The following is a 20,319-nucleotide window of genomic DNA, read 5'->3' as shown; positions in this document are numbered from 1 at the left end:
TTCTTACATATATATATATAATCTGTTTATTTTAAGTTGATAGCAAGTTAAGTTTGAAAACATTCTAAAACTCTACATTTTTCCTCACCCCCAACATTTTGTCTTCGGTGTGACATTTTGTACCGTTTTTGTGTCTGTATCTCTTTAGTAATTGTTATAGTTATTTTTACTACTTTTGTCTCTTAACCTTCATATTAGCTTTATAATTGATTAGTCCACTATCTTTACTATATATTTACCTTTACCAGTGAGATTTTTACTTTCTTATGTTTTCTTGCTACTAATTAGTGCCCCTGTTTTCAGCTTAATGAAGTCCTTTTAACACTTCTTGTAAGGCTGGTTTAGTGGTGGTGAACTCCTTTAATTTTTACTTGTCTGGAAAACTTTTAATCTCTCCTTCAATTCTGAATCATAGCCTTGGAAGTTTCTTGCTTTCAGCACTTTGAATATATCATGTCACTTTCTTCCGTCCTGCAAAGCTTCTGCAGAAAAATCTGTTGATGATCTTATGGGGGTTCCCTTGTACATAACAAGTTATTTTTCTCTTGCTGCTTTTAAAATTCTCTATTTTTAACTTCTGATATTTTGATTATAATGTGTCTTGCTGTGGATCTCTTTGGGTTCATCTTATTTGAACTCCCTGGGCCTCCTGGATATGGATGTCTTTTCCTTGCAGGAAGCCTAGGGAAATTTTCAGTTCTTATCTCTTCAAATAAGTTTTCTGCCTCATTTTCTCTCTCTTCTCCTTCTAGGACCCCTATAATGTGAAAGTTGTTCCACTTGATGTTGTCCCATAGGTCTCTTATCTTCACTTTTTAAAATTCTTTTTTCTTTTTGCTGCCTTATGTTAGTTCCATTGCCCTGCCTTCTAGGTCACTGATTCTTTATCTGTTTTATCTAGTCTGTTGTTGAATTTGTCTAGTATTTTTCAATTCAGTTATTCTGTTCTTTAGTCCTGTGACTTCCGTTTGGTATTTTCTTCTTTTCTACCCTTTGTTGAAGTTCTCTCTGTGTTCATTCACTCTTTCCCTGAGATTGGTTAGCATCTTTATGACCATTACTTTGAACTCTCTATCAAGTAGATAACTCATTTCCATTTCATTAAGGTTTTTACCCCCTTCTTAGGTTTTATATTGTTCATTTGTTTTTCATTGCATATATTCATTGTTTATGAAACATGTAATGGCTCAAGATGCTCTTTCAAAAAATTTACTTTGGCTTCTGGACAATGGTTAATGGAAGTGCCAATCACCTTAACCTATTGTGTGATTAAGTTGAAGACAGGTTTCCATCTTTGTGATAATGTTATGGACTAAATGTGCCTCCCACCCCCTTCAATTCATATGCTGAAGCCCTATTCCCCCTCCCAAATGTGACTGTATTTAGAGAAAGAACCTTTAAGGAGGTAATTAAGTTTAAATGAGGTCTTAAAGATGGGGCCCTAAACCAATAGGACTGGTGTTCTTATAAGAAGAGGAAGAGATCAGGAAGTACATGCACAGAGGAAAGGCCACGTAAGGATACAGCAAGAAAGCAGTCATCTGCAAGCCAGGAAAGGATGCCTTACCAGAAACCAACCATGCTGGCACTTTGATCTTGAACTTCCTGCCTCCAGTACTGTGAGAAGTTAAATTTCTGTTCTTGAAGCCACCCAATCTGTGGAATTCTCTTATGGCTACCTGAGCAAACTAATACAGATAATGTATTTTTTGCCTACTCTTGCACTAGGATAGCACTTCCAAGTTCCATCTGAAAATATGTTTACCAAGAGTCCTCATCCTTGGAAGACCTTGGATGTTGTTTTCTCACATAATATGGAGACTATCAAAAGCTCTGTTTAGTGTCTCAGCTTTTAGACTGTTTTTCACAAATCACAAATGGCTCAAGAAAAAAAGGTCTTGAATATTGGGTTCATTTCTTTTCACTCTTAATTCTCTTGGATCTTGATCATTCTCAAGCCCTGGCTTCCTACATAGCCCTGAACTCCAATTTATATCTTTCTAGCCCCAGGAGACTGTACAAGGTCAACTTCACCTCTCAGTCTTTTAGCTGCCATTTTATGCTTGGATTCTTGATTTCTTGGTCATGCGGTGTTTAAAAAATCAGAACTGCTCAAATAGGAGAAAGACAACTATTATATGACATCACTTATATGTGGGATCTAAGAAAATACAACAAACCAGTGAATATAACAAGAAAAGAGACAGATTCACAGATCTAGAAAACAAAGTAATGGTTACCAACGGGGAGAGGGAAGAGGGGAGGGGCAATATAGGGGCAGAGGATTAAGAGGTACAAACTACTATATATGAAATAAATACGCTACAAGGATATATTGTACAGCACAGGGAATACAGTCAATATTTTATAATAACTATAAATGGAGTATAATCTTTAAAAGTTGTGAATTGCTAGGCTGTACACCTGTAACATGTAATATTGTATATCAACCATACTTCAATAAAAAAAATAACTCCCTTCTTTAAGTTCAATTCAAATCAAACTATTTTAATCTTCTTTTGCTATTTGTCCAGTTAAGATTTTTAAAAATTTCCTTTGCATACGTCTTGATCATTTTTGTTTCTATGCTTTTGCTTATGTAATTTTCTTTGCCTGATAACCCTCTTGTTCATATTCTCAATTCAGTCAATTCAAGATCCTTATTACTATTAGGTCTTAACATTTGCCCCCTCCAAGAAAGTTTTCTTAACTATTCCCATCTCACTTTAATCCTATTTGCTTACCTTTTAGGCATGCAACAAACTTTAAAAAAAATTCTTATACTAAATAACTGTTTTGCTTTTAATTACTCTTCAGATTCTTCATGTCAACTGGACTTAACTTTTTAAGGGAAGTAATTTCATCTTCCATTTACTAAAGTATTTCTCTGGTCACATTACTTTTAATACAGTAATGGTCAAAGATGAAAGATTCTGTATTGAATCCTTGTTGAGCAAGGAATGAGTAAACTATCCAGGTTCCAAAAATCACAAAATGATCTTGTTGTACATATTCCTTTCTCCCAGTCAGTGATGTTATTAATTTACAATATTAAGTATGAATGAAGGACTACTTTTTAAAAACTATTTTTTATGTTTCATTCAATTGGATTATTTTCACATGAAAAGAGGTATGAAAACTAATTTCTATTAGGTTGTTTGGAATTAAGTATGAATGCCTTGAAAATACACTAAATAGTACAGACTAATTTCCAGCTGGAAAACACGTTGACTATGGAGCACTTCAAGCCTACTAAATAATCATTATTAGATATCCTCACAGGAGCTTGGGCTTTACTTGCAATTCGTATGGTCTTACAATTCCCCCTACAAGGCAGCAAAGTAACTGTTCAGCTTAGCGGTAAACACACAGTGTATGCTTCCTCTCTATTTGAATCAGTGATTTATCCCTACCAGTATGTGCAATTTTGTCATTTCCTAAAATCAGGATTCTTTAATGTACTGACGTCACTTTGTGGCAAGGATTGTTTAATGCCACAGTGTGCAAATGAACTGCATCCCACATCACGAATAAGAAGCTGAGAACTATACATTGAACTCAATGTACCGTTAAGTGGCTGTATCTGTTCGCACCGGCCGCAAGGTCATTTCCTCATTAAGGAGTTGAAGTATTTACAAGTGGAAGAGTGCTTAGCACTATCCTACTGTGCTCTGTGAGGGAGCCTGCTGGGGACACTGAACCCCAAGAGGAGCAAGCAAAGTACAAACCACAGATCAAGTTGGGAATTCTCTCCATTCTCACAGGAAAAAGTTTGAGATTATAAAATGGGAGAACAAGTGTTTCGGCATTGTGGGCTCTTTCGCATCAAAAATCAGTCACGTTCTCGGTCCAAATTAATGTCATTGCTCTCCTTTAGAGTCTTTCATTCAGAGCGTTAAGTGAGGGAAGAGTTCATTTACTACAGAAGAGCTAGAAAGCTCATTGTTGAAGATGTAACACAAAGATGTGATGAGTTGTAGTTTTAGATGAACTTAAAGCCAGGAGCTAACAGAGTTTAACTCATGGAATACAGACCAACCTAAACAACATTCTCCTGTGCTGTGCATTCATTAACTCACTCACTCATTTTGCAATACAATTGTATTCTGATTCTTTATGTAGTGGTTTATTACAAACTGGAACTTGGACCGAGTGACTTCTATTGATCCAGCAGCTACTGCTTTTCAGGCATCACTATGATCTTACACAAGTTCTACAAAAAATTTAGTGATTTATTTTTTACTGTGCTTTCACTTTGTTCCTAAAAGGTTTTGAGCTGCTTTACACCGGAAAAGAAAATAAAATGGAAGAGAAAATCGGGGCAAAATTAAAAGAAGAGTTGGAGGAAAAAAAAAAAAATGAGACTGAAGACAAGATTAGCACATAAAATGGACACCATGTAGCTGTGAGAGGCCGGCCATGAATGTGAGGGACCAGAGTAAAAAGGGATACAATTGGTAACAAAATGCACAATTTCCCTAAGAATTCAATATTGACTTCACAGCCACAAAAATGTATTACCACAAATAAGGATAATTACTAAAAAATTTACGGATAAAAAAGATTACTTCCCAGAAGAAACACTTTACCCAAGTAGCGATCATAACTTGATCTCAGGATCAGCCAACTTAGTGTATATCTAAACTTATATCCAAAATCATCTATATCATAACTACAAAATAATGGGACTAGTTAGAAAATAACACTCCATAATGTGTGCATTCAAATGAGTGATGGTGTCTTTATAGGCACTTTCTTAGGAAGCTATCTATTATTTTATAGCTGCTATTTCTTGAAACATTTTTGGATGTTTCTTAACAACATTTATCCAACAGGTATTTTATTCGGTGCTTGGTGTTCTGCCTGATGTTGGATAGAGGGCATTTATCAAGAGAGACAGTATTTGCCCTCAAAGAAATTAGAGACCAGCAGGAAAGAAAGGCATTACCTGATTAACTACACGAAAGTTGATGAGTATTTTGATTTCAGAAGTACTGGAGGGTCCAGTTCTGAATACTCTTGAGGTATATGCCTTTAAACATCCACAGTGCTCTTGATGTTTTAATGGTCAATATTCATACAGAATTAGCTCATATTGGGAATGTAGGAAAGAAATTGTATATAAGTTGATGTAGTTAAGTAGTTTTCAAGAAGCAACAGACTGCTTTCCCCATTATATTCTCTACTAAGAGTCCATATTTCATTCTTCTTTCTCCTCAATGCAAAGGCATTTTTGGCTCATCTGGATACCCTCTATAGTTATCAGGAACTTATGTGTGTGCCGGGGTGGGGGGAGGAGCAGGGAGTGTGGTGGTGAAAAACAAATACATTACACGATTGGCTACAGAGCACCTGAGTCATGCACAAGTTTGGGTAACAGTGAGAAAGATAAAACTGGCATTCTGAATCATGAAATACTTTGCAGTTCTCAAGAATATATCAAGAGCAGGAATTATTTTTCTTGGGTGTAGTGATATAACATGAGAGAGAGAGAAAGGGAGGAGAGAGAGGAAGGTAGGTCACTACATGTGAACCTTGCAGACTGAGGCAGGCCAATTTACAATTTTCTGTCACTCACAGCTTTTTTCTGAATTTCCAGGACAGGTAACTTTGGAGCACTGAGACTATGCAATAGCTCATAATCTAATGCTGAAAGTTATTTTAAATGAATGAATTCCCAAAATATTGTGAGTCCTAGCAGCAGCATTAGAATAAGATTCCAGTCTCCTAAGATTATTATTAGAAAAGAACAGGAATTATTGATTCCCTTACTATAAAGCAATACATCCTATAAAAGAAGAAAAAAATAATTGGGGAAGAGCGAAACTAGGTTTAGTAGAGTTAGAACCCATTATAACAAGAGGCCAAGCTATATACTCCCCACTCAGCAAAAACATCATCTTGGGTTTTGTTTTTGTTTTTCATCAGTTGTTTCCAGAGTAAATGAAGTTTGAGAGTTGAATTGTCCATTTTGTCATCTGGTATAGACGCAACGCATAACGTTTCAAAGGACCCTGATCTGCTCTAAATCTAGCTATTTCCACTCACCTCCTTACACTTTACAAGATAAAGTAATTCACAACTTTCTTCTGTTATTTTGTATAACATCCAATAATATTTTCCCATTCTATTTCTATTCTCCTATCGCCAAATGGCAGCAAATTTCTCCTTGCAATAAATGTTGTCTTATTTTTTTAAAAAAGTCTTTATTACTTATTTGAATTTTCTACAAACCTATACTTACTATAATTCCCAACATATTCACCAAATTGAATGAATGTTATTGAATGAATGCTCTAAATGAATGTTAACTGTTTTTTAAAAAATAGCATTAAAGATGTTTTTAAAAATGAATCTTTTCATATAAAGCTTCACAAATCATAACCTCTCACATAATACCTCATTATACCAAAGCGTTTAAAAAAATCTAGCTTAGACTATCATAATGAGAAGGGCAAGGTTACAGACTGAATCACCGACTTGTCATGTAGCTTTGAAGTGGGCAATGTTCAGACTCTTTCTAATTCCAGTAATTGTCTTACAAGTTCATACTAAGGTCAGAATTAACAAATACTCACCCAGCATCTTCAAAACACCTAATAGATTGTGAATTGTTATTAAAGATTCAAAGGGCTAGGAGGCATACTCTAAAATTTCATAATCTAATCAGACACTTATTTTTCAATCATAAACCACTTACTAAGTGAATACAATGAGCTGGATAGACCCTGCAAGCAGATGACCTCTTTGCAGCAGAGACCTGCAAATGTCTTCTCCGTCTGAGGGTGTCTATGTTTCTGCTGCCACACTCACCGGGGTCTGTGTCTCTGTGTCTCAAGTTCAACATCCTGAGGGGGTTCGAACTGGTCTGACGAGTCACTGTTTCCCTCAGAGCAGAGCTTTCATACCATACCACTTTACCCCATTCATTCTTCAAACCATTCATCACTCATGCTTCATGCTAGCTGCCCTTCACTTGGGCTCCCAACACTGGTGTGACTAGGATGACGGGGTCAGAATATGGCCACTTCAGTGGAACCATCTATGGCACTTTTGGTCACCAGCGGCCGTGGCTGTGACAGACATTCTCAGAGGTAAAAGACCCACTCTTCATACACACACACACCATATTTATATATATATATATTTTTTTTCATACTGTAATTAATTTATGAGTAGTCAGCTGTAAAGTATTAGTTTATTGAATCCTAATAAGTACGGTTTAAGTGTATTTTCTGTAGGATCCTCATTTGTATTTTCCTTTTAGAACTGTAGAGTTTTTAATGAACCAGGGATGGTTCCAGTTTCTTCTTTGGACAGAAGGCGGGAGGGGGAGGAGAGAGAGAGAGAGAGAAGGGAGGAGGGAGAGAGAATGAGAGAGAGAGAGAGAGAGAGAGAGAGAGAGAGAATAGGAAATGCTTCAAATGTTGAGAGACTTGTGGCAAGGTTGTTCAGCAGCCATCAAAGTAGAATCCAGGATTCCAGGCAGTGGGGTCTTCTATTCAACACACTTCACACCATAACCTCATTTTTACATTTTGTCTCATTTTCTAAAATCAAAACAGTAAAATGAAAGGAGAAAAAGAACCCAATAACATGAGTTCTCAAATTCTCTAAATATTCCTCACTTAGAGTTAAGCTCAGTTAAGAGTCTAGGATGCTACACCCCTGATTTGACTCATTTCTATCCCTGCTGGAATTACCCTTTTCTCTGAACTCTGTCTACACTGCTGCAGGTCCTGGTCAACAACATTGCTGGTGTATGCTACCAGACACACAGAGTGTTCAGCCAGCCTGCCTCAGTCATAAGGGAACACAGCAGAATGTCTTCCTAGAGGCAAGTGGGTTGTTATGTCATCTTTAGTCAAAGGATAAAGATACTAAAGATAGGGCTTCCCTGGTGGCGCAGTGGTTGAGAGTCCGCCTGCCGATGCAGGGGACACGGGTTCGTGCCTTGGTCCGGGAAGATCCCACATGCCATGGAGCGCCATAAATTCACATAGTGCCAAACTGAATAACAAGGTGTAGTAATTTTTCTTGTTGAATTAAAAATGTAACCCTAACAGGCACATATGTAGCTTCTATGCCTGATTATTATTCTCCCCTCATGTATCTTCCTTTTCCTTACACAGCGGCTGAGACCATATTTCCTCTGGAAAAAGACAATGGAATTTTATCCCTTTCCCAATTCAGGTACTAACCAAACTTAATTTTCATTTTTATTTTTTTTCTTGGCTACTTGAGTCATGCCTATGCCAAATTCCTATGAAAAGGGGAAGCAAGTACATTATTTTTCATGCATAACAAATAATTCCATTAAAGCTAATCATATATGGCCTCAAAACTGAACCACTTTTTAGCAGAATGAGAGCCTGGGCCAAAGCCCATCTCAAAGAAGAATGTGAAAAAAGTGAGAAGCACATAATGCAAGAAAACTCACACTGACGTTGGACTAACCAATGATTTCATCTTATGGTGCTAATTTTTCTCCATTCTAATCTTTAAAGAGACTCTTCTGTCTGGAAAGATGAATGGAGCTGAAAAGATGGCAGCGCAAGCTGACGGGATATAGCATATTCTGATTTAAACAAAGGTGCCTTTGGGAAACTATCAAAGGTTACAAAAGTGAGTAGTTATACAGAAAAATTAAAGAAATTAAAAGGAATCATATTATCCTAGTCAGGGAGTAGATTTTAAAATATGTGTGTGTTTAAAATCTAATTCACTCTGTACAATTCCAGTGGCTGAAGTCTTAGTGCATTAATCAAAATGGGTAGGTGTGGGCTCTGCTTATCCTAAACTCAGACATGCTAAAGGAAAGAAAGATTAATCTGATAAAGGTATCACTATTTCTAATTGGACTGACGGGCAAGTGTAGTGTGGGTGTACGAGGCAATGTCAGGTGAATTATAGCGAAGTGATGAACTACCTTGAAGATGAAGCAATCAAATAGATAGCTCTAAAAATTACCACGGCATCTTTATTAAACACTTTGGTGCAAGTGTTCCTGTCTCGGCCTTCTTTACAAAGAGCAGAAGCACTGTGTTGTATTTGGTGAAATTAAATCTTAATAGGAGAGCATCAGCTAAGGCTGCTACCCTTCACTTACCAAAATTAAATGCTAGATATTAATTTCCTTTCTAAGAGGAGGAGATGACATTCTGATAACACTTTCAATTCACAAAATAGTTAAACATCCAAGAGAAGAGTTAGCAAACAGTTTTTAAAAATGTCTCTCACATATTTGTATCTGTGCATTGTACACTCTTTTTAATTAAAAGTAACGTAAAACATTTGTTACTCATCCTTGTCTTTCTTATAAATAATTTAGCAAGTCATTATTTTGTCTGCAGAAAAAAAGATAATTGTCTCTGAATTATTATGATTGAATTGAATAAAGTCAAGATGTTTTTAGAAAAAAACGATAATTGTCTCTGAATTATTATGATTGAATTGAATAAAGTCAAGATGTTTTAGTAATTGGTAGAGAAGAGCAAGTAGTTCCTATTGTTTAACAATCTGCTTTTGTCTGATTAGATAAAAATTTCAAAAAGTGAGACCATAAAGAAATATCTCCCCAAAATGTACCCCTAATCTCACTATCAAGAGATAACTACCAGTAACATTTTTGCCTTATATGAATGTATACATACATATGTAATACATAAATAAGCACATACAAGTGTGTTTTTTGTACATACATACACATTATATATATGTGTGTGTATACACACACACATACACACACGCACATATATACATGTTTTTTAATGGAATCAGACTACATAGTTTCCTTTGAATCCAGCTTTCTTTTCTTAGAAATATATTGGAGGCATTTTTTCAAATTAATAATAAAGATTTATGTTAACATTTTTAATGTTTTCATAGTATTGCATTTCATGTGTCTTAGCATTTATTTAACTTAACATATACTAATGAGTATTCAAGTTGTTTTCAACCTTTGGCCATTATGAACAGGATGTATCTTTGAATTAAAATCTGAAATCATACACAAATATGAAAAATTTTATTTAGACTACTTCATGCTGTGAGTCACAAATACTAGATAAATGCTCCAATGGGTGATGGTAATTATTTTATAAACCTTTGAAACTGTAATTCCACTCAGCATTATATGTATGTTTCTCCATTAACTCAGAGTATTTCATATTTCCCCTCACATATTCCTTTGAAGGAGTTAAAAGGTGGTCATTTCTATCTACATTTAACATACTGACTTCCAGTTGGAGTATCCAAAGTTATAAATGTGGGAGAGGCAATACTAACTAAATCTAAGGAACATAGTTGCTTGCATCTACTTTGTGTTCTTTCCAATGGACCAGAGCTTTCCCCTGGTTCTTGGTGTGGGAGGAGCCCTGGGGAATTAACTAGCCTGATTTCTCATTCCTGCCTCTTTTCCTTCAATTGCAGTGATCTTTTCTGTCTTTATCCAGTATCTCCTTTAAATTTTGCTGATGTGAGAATACCTCCTATTAGTCTCCCTTTGATTGTAATCACTTCTCTACTCTAAAACACCTTAGCAATTAAATACAGCATTCATTGAGAGTTTATTTTGTGATCTTGAATTTTATGTGGGTATCTCTGTTCTTCTCTAGTCTGTAAGCTTTGGTCATCAGAGACCCAAGATGCTATTTATCTGGAATCCACTAAAGGCACCTTGCACTTTAAGTAACACACATATTGAATACAGTATTTTAAACTATACTGTATCTATACAGTAATGAGAAATATTTGAGCTTTTGGACACCATCAATACTTTCTCATTATATTACGTAAAACTATTTATTTACTGTATTAATTAATTTAAAGAGAAAGGGTACTTCAGGTAGTTTTCAGTTCGACTTTGAGTTCATTTTGGAGAAGAGACTTGAAACACAAAATCCATGATTTTTGAATGTTGAAAACCATTAGAGTAGAATGAAAGAAATATATGGAGTTGTATTACCTGTAAATATTATTATAGCATGTTTTTTTAAATGCTTGATAGTTAAATCAATCTCATTTGATTTTTTGTTATTTACTGTAGCATTTTTGAAGTACCTTTTAGCAAAAATGCATACCTTTATACAATTTGTCCAGCTTTTGAATACAATTTTCCGTACTTTGAGAAGAGATCAAATGATGGCAATACAGTTTGGAAATCCTAGGAGGAAAAAGATCAACAATTACCAAAGAGGTCATGCTGATTTCTTATGTTATTTTTGTTATAATTTAAATTATATTAAATTGCTAGATGGATATCATTTAACTGCACTTCAAATTTCCCATCATGCCCTCAAATAAAACAAAATTAGCAGGTAAGCTTTATCAGTTGAAAGTCAGATATATGGACACTTTCTTAAACACATAGTTTTTATGAGCTGTGGATGGCCGCCTGGAGAAGCTCTGAGCAACACAATGACATAGCCACCTGTCTTCACAGAGCTCACAATCTACATGTTTCTCCTTGATCTTGATGATGGTGTATTTGGCTCCTTTTCTGACACGAATTTTCTTCTACATTTCCCCTCATTGAATCGTCTCTAGCAACAGTTCTGCTTACTGAACACTCTGCCTCTCAGTCTTTATACTTAGAGATGCCTCCACCTAGACGGCTTTGTCTCCAGTTATTCCCATGGTTCATTCCTTCCCTTCATCACATCCCTGTTCAAAGAGATCCTCCCTTACCACCTGCACATAAAATAGTACCCCTGAAACTTTCTATCATTTTAAATGGCTCTGTTTTCTTCATAACAATTACCATTCTTTGATACTATATATTTATTTTGTGTCCCACATGAGATGGTAAGCTTCATACAGGTAGGTACCTTGTTTTGTGCAAAATGATATTTGTTGACTAAATGAATGAAAAAGGAAAGGTGTTATACCCAAATAATTATAATAGAAGGCCACCTGTGATAAGTATCACAGAAGTGATTCAAACAAATGCTGAAGAAGTTCAGAGGAAGAGAGGACAAATCATTTATTGTTGAGTAACCAAAGAAGCAGCATTTGATTGAGGATAGAAACGAATGCTTTTCATGCATGTGAAACAGGCAAAGTCGTTAGAGAGGTAAAGTACTAAATCGACAGTGGATACTGTAAATAAATGGTCAGACTATATAAAAGTATATGTTTCTCCTTTGTAAAGCAGGCTTATCCTCAATGGAAATGATTTTGGACAATTTTATTTTTCTTAAGAAAACCTTGGAAGGAAGAACCTCTGCCCAGGGTCAACCTCTTTAGAAGGTTCCTACCTTACAAACACACAGACAATAAATGTATTAAAGAACATGAAGGAACCTCTGTCACTAGGGATCTGGCTCTCCACTCCAGTACAACAGAGCCCCAACCCTAAATATCTGCTTTTATGAATAAGCCCAGGGCTTAATAATAAGCCTATTCAGGCCCCAGGGAAAAGCCCCACATCTGTTGCTTTGTGTTTATGAAACAAAAGTGACAAAGCCCAAGTGACATGAAGGACAAGAGGTTGAAACAGACACTGCTTTCGAGTACACAAAGAATTTGTGTGACAAAAATGCTTAGTTAAAAGAAATATTAATTAATTCGAATAAAATCCTTCCTTTTGGATAGCATGAATGCAATAGAACTTTATATAATGAAGTATTATTTTCTTGTGGTGCTGAAATCCATATTCTGGCTTTCTTTTTATTTGAAATTGTGATTCTAGGGGTACTCAGGAATCAACATAGTGTTTGCAAGAGTGGCGCATGACATATCGGGAATATTTTGCAATAGTAAGTAATTCATATTACTCTTAAACTTGAATGTATGAAGTTAGGTATATGTGAGAAGCATGATAGTGATTCTTTAATGTTGGCACTTGATGAACCCTGAAGACTAGAACTATGGATGGTTTACGTTTTATAAATATATCTGTATAACAATAACGTAGGTTTCAAAAAAGTAAATGAAAAGGTTTGTTTTATGCAAATGATCTTAAACTTTTGATATTTGTAACTACTTTTTTAAAATTTTACTATAATAAATCATTTTGGATATTTAAAAAAATTTATTTCTAATTTTCCCCTCTTTTAAAAAAATGAAGTATAGTTGATTTGCAATATTATATTAGTTTCAGGTGTACAGCATAGTGATTCAGTATTTTTATAGACTATACTCCATTAAAAGTTATGATAAGATAATGGCTATAATTCCCTGTGCTATACAATATATCCTTGTTGTTTATCTATTTTATACATAGTGGTTAGTAACTCCTAGTCCCATACCCCTAATTTGCCCCTCCCTTCTTCCCTCTCCCCTTTGGTAACCAGTAGTTTGTTTTCTATATCTGTAAGTCTGTTTCTGTTTTGCATATAGATTTGTTTGTATTATTTTTAGATTCTGCATATAAATGATAAAATGTAGCATTTGTCTTTCTCTGTCTGATACACGTTAGAAATTCAGCTCTACATGAAATGAGGAACATTAGAGAAGAAATAAATGAAGGTAAAGATCTTAATTGATCTTACAGATAACAGTCTTGTTCAAAATAATAATAACAACAATATAATCAGTGATTATAGCTTATGGATAAGGTAAATATATGACAGCAATATTATAAGGGATGGAAGGGAGGAGTTGGGAATAATCTGTTATAAGGTAGTTGAACTACCCGTGAAACAATATAGTGTTATTTGAAAGTGGACTTGGATTAGTCAAAAAACACAAACAGATTAAAAGTAAAGGCATGGAGAAAGATATACTATCTAACATTAAGCAAAAGAAAGTTGGAGTAGCTATATTAATTTCAGATAAAACAGACTTCAGAATAAGGAAAATAATCTGGAATAAAGATGGGCATTACATGATAAAGGGGTCAATCCTCAAAGAAGACATAACTGTCCTTAATGTGTATGTACCGAACAACAGAGCACCAAAACACATGAAGTAAAAACTAACAGAACTGCAAGGAGAGGTAGACAAATTCACTCTTGTAATTGGAGGCTTCAATACCCCTTTGTAAGTAACTGATAGATCTGGCAGGCAGAACGTCAGTAAGGATACAATTGAACTGAACAGCACTATCACTCAACTGGATCTAACTGACATTTATAGACTACTTCATCCAACAATAACCACACACTCTTCTCAAGCTCACATGGAATATTCACCAAGATAGGCCACATTCTGAGCCATAAAGTATACCTTAACAACTTCAAAAGAGTAGACATCATACAAAGTATGTGTTTAGACCACAATGGAATTAAACTAAAAAGTAGTAACAAAAAGATAGTTTAAAATTCCTGAAATATTTGGAGATTGAACAATACCCTACTAAATAATACAGAGTCAAAGAAGAAGCATCAAGAAAAAAAAATTTTCAACTAAATGAAAACTAAAATACAACTTGGCAAAATTTGTGGGATGCAGCAAAAGCAGCGCCTACAGGGAAATTTATAGCATTGAATGCATATAGTAGAAAAGAAGAAAGATCTACAATCACTAATCTAAGCTTCCACTTTAGGTAACTAGAAAAAGAGCAGATTAAATCCAAAATATGCCAAAGAAAATAAAATCAGAGTAGAAATTGAAAACAGGAAATCAATAGAAAAAAAAATCAACAAAACCAAAAGCTGTTCCTTTGAAAAGATCAATAAAATTGATAAACACCTAACCAGACTAAGAAAAAAGAAAGAAGATACACATTACAAATATCAGAAATGAAAGATGTACCATCACTACTGATCCCATGGACATTAAAAGGATAACAAAGGAATTTTTTGAACAACTCTGTTCATAAATTTGATAACTTGGGTGAAATGGACTAATTTCTTGGAAGTCACAATCTATCAAAACTCAAACAAGGAGAAATAATCTAAATACGCCTGTAACTATTTTAAAAATTGAATAAATAATTAGTAACCTTCCAAAACAGGCCCAGATGATTTCACTGGTGAATTATACCAAAAAAGGAAGAAATGATACCAATTCTGTATAATTTATTCCAGAAAACAGATGTACAGGAAGCACTTCCTGACTCATTCTTTTCACCATCTATAAAATGAAGAAATCTTACAGGGTTGGTGTGAGGATTAAACAGGATAAAACATCTAAGCACTAGCTTTTTCCTCCATCTTTCCTTCAAGGGTGAAAATCTATTCATAGTCTATCCAACATGTGCTTTTGAAAGTTAAATTAAATTCCATTGACACATATGAGAGACTGATTATAGTGCAATAATGTAGTGAAACAGGACTGAAAGGATCTTGATTGTATCCTCCATCAGTAAAAATATTTTAAGCATCCTCAATATAGTTTTGGTTATCTGCTTGAAATTCTATATGTGTAATACTGTGATAGTAAAATATAATGTTAAATGATATACAAATGAGGTAAAAATAGAGATTATAATATTTTCTTCCCTCATTCCTTTGGATCTTCTTGTGTACTTAGTTTTGGGCTCCTCTAATATAATGAATGAAGCAACAATTAATTCTGTGTCATACTTTAACCTGTGCATTCCACTAACATTTGAGCATCTCCAGTGTGTCAGCACTACGCTAGATAGCTTCCCAACTATCTAGGTAACCAAAACTTAGCTGTGTCTTCCCAGGGTCCCTCACAGGCTAGTGGAAGAGTCAGAAAATAGGCATTTACAGTTGTGTAGATAAGCAAGGATTGACTCTTCAAGTACCTATACTCTACATCCCCTGACAGAAAATCTTTCACAAATCCTTTATCACTCTTATTTTATTTAAAAGCCCACTTTCTTACTTGGCCCTAGTCAACCAATAACTGTTACCTCTGGTATAGGAAGAGGTGAACACACCATTAAGACAGCTTTGGTTTTGGAAAAAATCTGATGCTGGTTCTCATTTGTTTATAATATTCCTTGGCCAACATGTTATGGGAAAAAAAAACAGGCCACCATGTTATGGGAAGATATTTATGAGCTCAAGAAAACCACCTGCACGATACTTGTACATTGTCACTTTTGAAATGGGGGGGTGGGGGACAGCTTTCCTGAAAAATAACCTCATCAAGATAAAACACTGGGGATGTAATTCTAAATGCTGCCATAGCCCTTGCGTGCCAGAGCAGACAGCTTTTGCTATTAGCTTTTGACCAGCCAAACACAAATAATCCACTGCCAAAATGAGCTCCTTGGGACAATTTAGGACTCTTTGGAAGTGAATGGCTCTTTGAGCTGGAATGCAGCCCAGGTCCATTTTCAAACCCAAGTCAAAATGACAAAGAGCAAATTTCCTGGGCCACTCACCCCCTAAGTGTAGGATTACTTTAGGTTGGCAGCTGCACTGTTTAACTAGTTATTTAAGGCTTTTCATCAGATACTCATGACCAGCTTCAATGTTGGTAAGTAGGACGGAGCTGATACACTATAGTGGACAAATCCTCCAAGATTAGAAGGACAAGATGGAAATGAAAGGTTATGCACATATTGTTCAGCTTAAAATATTTTTTATATATTCAGCTCTAAGCTGATTAAATACAGGAAAATATTTCCTGAATGAGACCATAGTTAAGTCTGGCTAGGGCTTGGGATTTTCCATAATCTATAAACAACAGTTCATAGACAGTTTTAAAAGATCACCTGGCATTATTCCTGCGTGATCCAACTTTGCTTTCATTGCATGTAGAAAATTCTGTGATGGCAAGATCATCTCCACTGTTGCGACAACAGAACATACATGCAATGGCTAAGAGCTGTAGCAGTTTTTCTCTTCTTTCTGTTCACTATGAGTTTTCAGGAAAACATTCTAAAGCATCCTCTATTATTTGTGTTCTTCTCAATTCCCTAGATTTAGGATTTACTATGTATTTTTTCAATTAAACTATTTGTATATGTTTCTGAAGAAACAACTTTTAGCTGACATTGAGTTGACAATGCAGTGTCAGTCTGAACCTAGAAAGGAAGCCAAGTTCATTTGTATATTAAATTATGTCACAGTCTCACTGAGGGTATTTGCATGGGTGGTTTGAAAACTTTATGATTTCTATTCTGAGGCAGGATTGCTTTGCAGCCAAGCTGACTGGGTGCTTGGTGTCCTCTTTGAAAGACAGAGATGAGAGAGACCTTTAAGATGGAGGAGGAGTAAGAAGTGGAGATCACCTTACTCCCCACAAATACATCAGAAATACATCTACACGTGGAACGACTCCTACAGAACACCTACTGAATGCTGGCAGAAGACCTCAGACTTCCCAAAAGGCAAGAAAATCCCCATGTACCTGGGTAGGGCAAAAGAAAAAAGAAAAAACAGAGACAAAAGAATAGGGACAGGATCTGCAGCTCTGGGAGGGAGTCGTAAAGGAGGGAAAGTTTCCACACACTAGGAAGCCCCTTCACTGGCGGAGATGGGGGGTGGGTGGGGGTGAAGCTTTGGAGACATGGAGGAGGACACAGCAACAGGGGTGTGGAGGGCAAAGCGGAGAGATTCCCGCACAGAGGATCGGTGCTGATCAGCACTCACCAGCCCGAGAGGCTTGTCTGCTCACCCACTGGGGCGGGCGGGGCTGGGAGCTGAGGCTCGGGCTTTGGAGGTCAGATCTGAGGGAGAGGACTGGGGTTGGCTGCGTGAACACAGATTGAAGGGGGTTAGTGCGCCACAGCTGGCTCAGAGGGAGTCCAGGAAAGAGTCTGGACCTGCCTAATAGGCAAGAGACCATTGTTTCTGGGGCGCGAGGAGAGGGGATTCAGAGCACCACCTAAACAAGCTCCAGAGATGGGCGCGAGCCGTGGCTCTCAGTGCGGACACCAGAGATGGGCATGAAGTGCTAAGGCTGCTGCTGCAGCCACCAAGAAGCCTGTGTGCAAGCACGGGTCACTATCCACACCTTCCCTCCTGAGAGACTGTGCAGCCTGCCACTGCCAGGGTCCCGTGATCCACGGACAACTCCCCTCGGAGAACACACGGCAGCCTCAGGCTGTTGCAACATCATGCTGGCCACTGGCACTGCAGGCTCACCCTGCATTCCGTACCCCTCCCTCCCGCTGGCCTGAGTGAGCCAGAACCCCCTAATCAGCTGCTACTTTAACCCCGTCCTGTCTGAGCGAAGAACAGATGCCCTCAGAAGACCTACACGCAGACGTGTGGCCAAATCCAAAGCTGAACCCCAGGAGCTGTGCGAACAAAGAAGAGAAAGGGAAATCTCTCCCAGTAGCCTAAGGAGCAGCAGATTAAATCCCCACAATCAACCTGATGTACCCTGCATCTGTGGAATACCTGAATAGACAATGAATCATCCCAAATTTGAGGAGGTGGACTTTGGGAGCAACTGTAGCCTTGGGGTTTGCTGTCTGCAACTGACTAGTTTCTGATTTTTATGTTTATCTTAGTATAGTTTTTAGTGCTTGTTATAATTGGTGGATTTGTTTATTGATTTGCTTGCTCTCTTCTCTTTCTTTTTTTATTACTTTTAAAATATTTTTATTTTAATAATAAAGAATATGTTTTGCTTTAATGACTTTATTTTATTATTATTTGTTCTTTCTTTCTTTCTTTTCTCCCTTTTCTTCTGAGCCATGTGGCTGACAGGGTCTTGGTGCTCCAGCTGGGTGTCAGGCCTGAGCCTCTGAGGTGGGAGAGCTGAGTTCAGGACATTGGACCACCAGAGACCTCCCGGCCTCAAGTAATATCAATCAGTGAGAGCTCTACCAGAGATGTCTGTCTCAATGCTAAGACCCAGCTCCACTCAATGACCAGCAAGCTCCAGGGCTAGACACCCTATGCCAAAAAACTAGCATGACAGGAACACAACCCCACCCATTAGCAGAGAGCCTACTTAAAATCATAGTAAATTCACAGACACCCAAAAACACACCAAAGGACGCAGTCCTGCCCACCAGAAAGACATGATCCAGCTTCATCCACCAGAACACGGGCACCAGTCCCCTCTACCAGATAGCCTACAAAACCCACTGAGCAAACCTTAGCCATTGGGGGCCGATACCAAAAACAACGGGAACTATGAACCTGCAGCCTGCAAAAATGAGACCCCAAACACAGTAAGTAAAGCAAAATGAGAAAAAAGAGAAATACACAGCAGATGAAGAAGCAAAGTAAAAACCCACCAGACCAAAGAAATGAAGAGGAAATAGGCAGTCTACCTGAAAAAGAATTCCGAGTAATGATAGTAGACATGATCCCAAATCTTGGAAATAGAATGGAGAACATACAAGAAACGTTTAACAAGGACCTAGAAGAACTAAAGAGAAAACAAACAATGATGAACGACACAATAAATGAAATTAAAAATTCTCTAGAAGGAATCAGTAGAAGAATAACTGAGGCAGAAGAACGGATAAGTAACCTGGAAGACAAAATAGTGGAAATAACTACCACAGAGGAGAATAAAGAAAAAAGGATGAAAAGAATTGAGGACAGTCTCAGAGACCTCTGGGACAACATTAAACACACCAACATTAGAATTATAGGGGTCCCAGAAAAGAAGAGAAAAAGAAAGGGACTGAGAAAATATTTGAAGAGATTATAGTTGAAAACTTCCCTAATATGGGCAAGGAAATAGTCAGTCAAGTCCAGGACATGCAGAGAGTCCCATACAGGATAAATCCATGGAGAAACACACCAAGACACATATTAATCAAACTATCAAAAATTAAATACAAAGAAAAAATATTAAAGGCAGCAAGGGAAAAGCAACAAATAATGTACAAGGGAATCCCCATAAGGTTAACAGCTGATCTGTCAGCAGAAACTCTGCAAGTGAGAAGGGATGGCAAGACATATATAAAGTGATGAAAGGGAAGAAACTACAACCAAGATTACTCTACCTAGTAAGGACCTCATTCAGATTTGAAGGAGAAATTAAAACCTTTACAGACAAGTAAAAGCTAAGAGAATTCAGCACCACCAAACCAGCTCTACAACAAATGCTAAAGGAACTTCTCTAGGCAGGAAACACAAGAGAAGGAAAAGACCTACAATAACAAACCCAAAACAATTAAGGAAATGGTAATAGGAACATACATATCAATAACTACCTTAAATGTACATGGATTAAATGCTCCAACCAAAAGACATAGACTGACTGAATGGATACAAAAACAAGACCCGTAAATATGCTGTCTACAAGAGACCCACTTCAGACCTAGGGACACATACAGACTGAAAGTGAGACGAGGGAAAAAGATATTGCATGCAAATGGAAATAAAAAAAAGCTGGAGTAGCAATTCTCATATCAGAACAAATAGACTTTAAAATAAAGACTATTACAAGAGACAAAGAAGGACACTACAAAGTGATCAAGGGATCAACCAAGAAGAAGATGTAAAAACTGTAAATATTTATGCACCCAACATAGGAGCACCTAAA

At 36.7% G+C, this 20,319-nt stretch overlaps 1 protein-coding gene across 3 annotated transcripts in view; it reads right to left on the bottom strand.

Annotated features, from left to right (window-relative positions):
- Positions 1 to 20,319, bottom strand: part of SPATA17 (spermatogenesis associated 17) — a 204,592-nt gene that overhangs the window by 6,018 nt on the left and 178,255 nt on the right. For 2 of the 3 annotated variants that reach the window (XM_079934837.1, XM_079934839.1), the window contains 2 exons: positions 11,082 to 11,164; positions 7,227 to 7,550 (listed from right to left, as the gene is read on the bottom strand). In XM_079934837.1, coding sequence (XP_079790963.1) covers positions 11,084 to 11,164 — 81 coding nt within the window. In that variant the 3' untranslated portion in view covers positions 7,227 to 7,550; positions 11,082 to 11,083. Of the gene's footprint in view, positions 1 to 7,226; positions 7,551 to 11,081; positions 11,165 to 20,319 lie in introns of those variants that run through there. The other variant, XM_079934838.1, reaches the window with a different exon arrangement.

The sequence above is a fragment of the Stenella coeruleoalba genome (assembly GCF_951394435.1).
Source record: "Stenella coeruleoalba genome assembly, chromosome: 1".
NCBI classification, from domain to species: Eukaryota; Metazoa; Chordata; class Mammalia; order Artiodactyla; family Delphinidae; genus Stenella; species Stenella coeruleoalba.
This window is presented reverse-complemented; position numbering and strand designations above follow the sequence as displayed.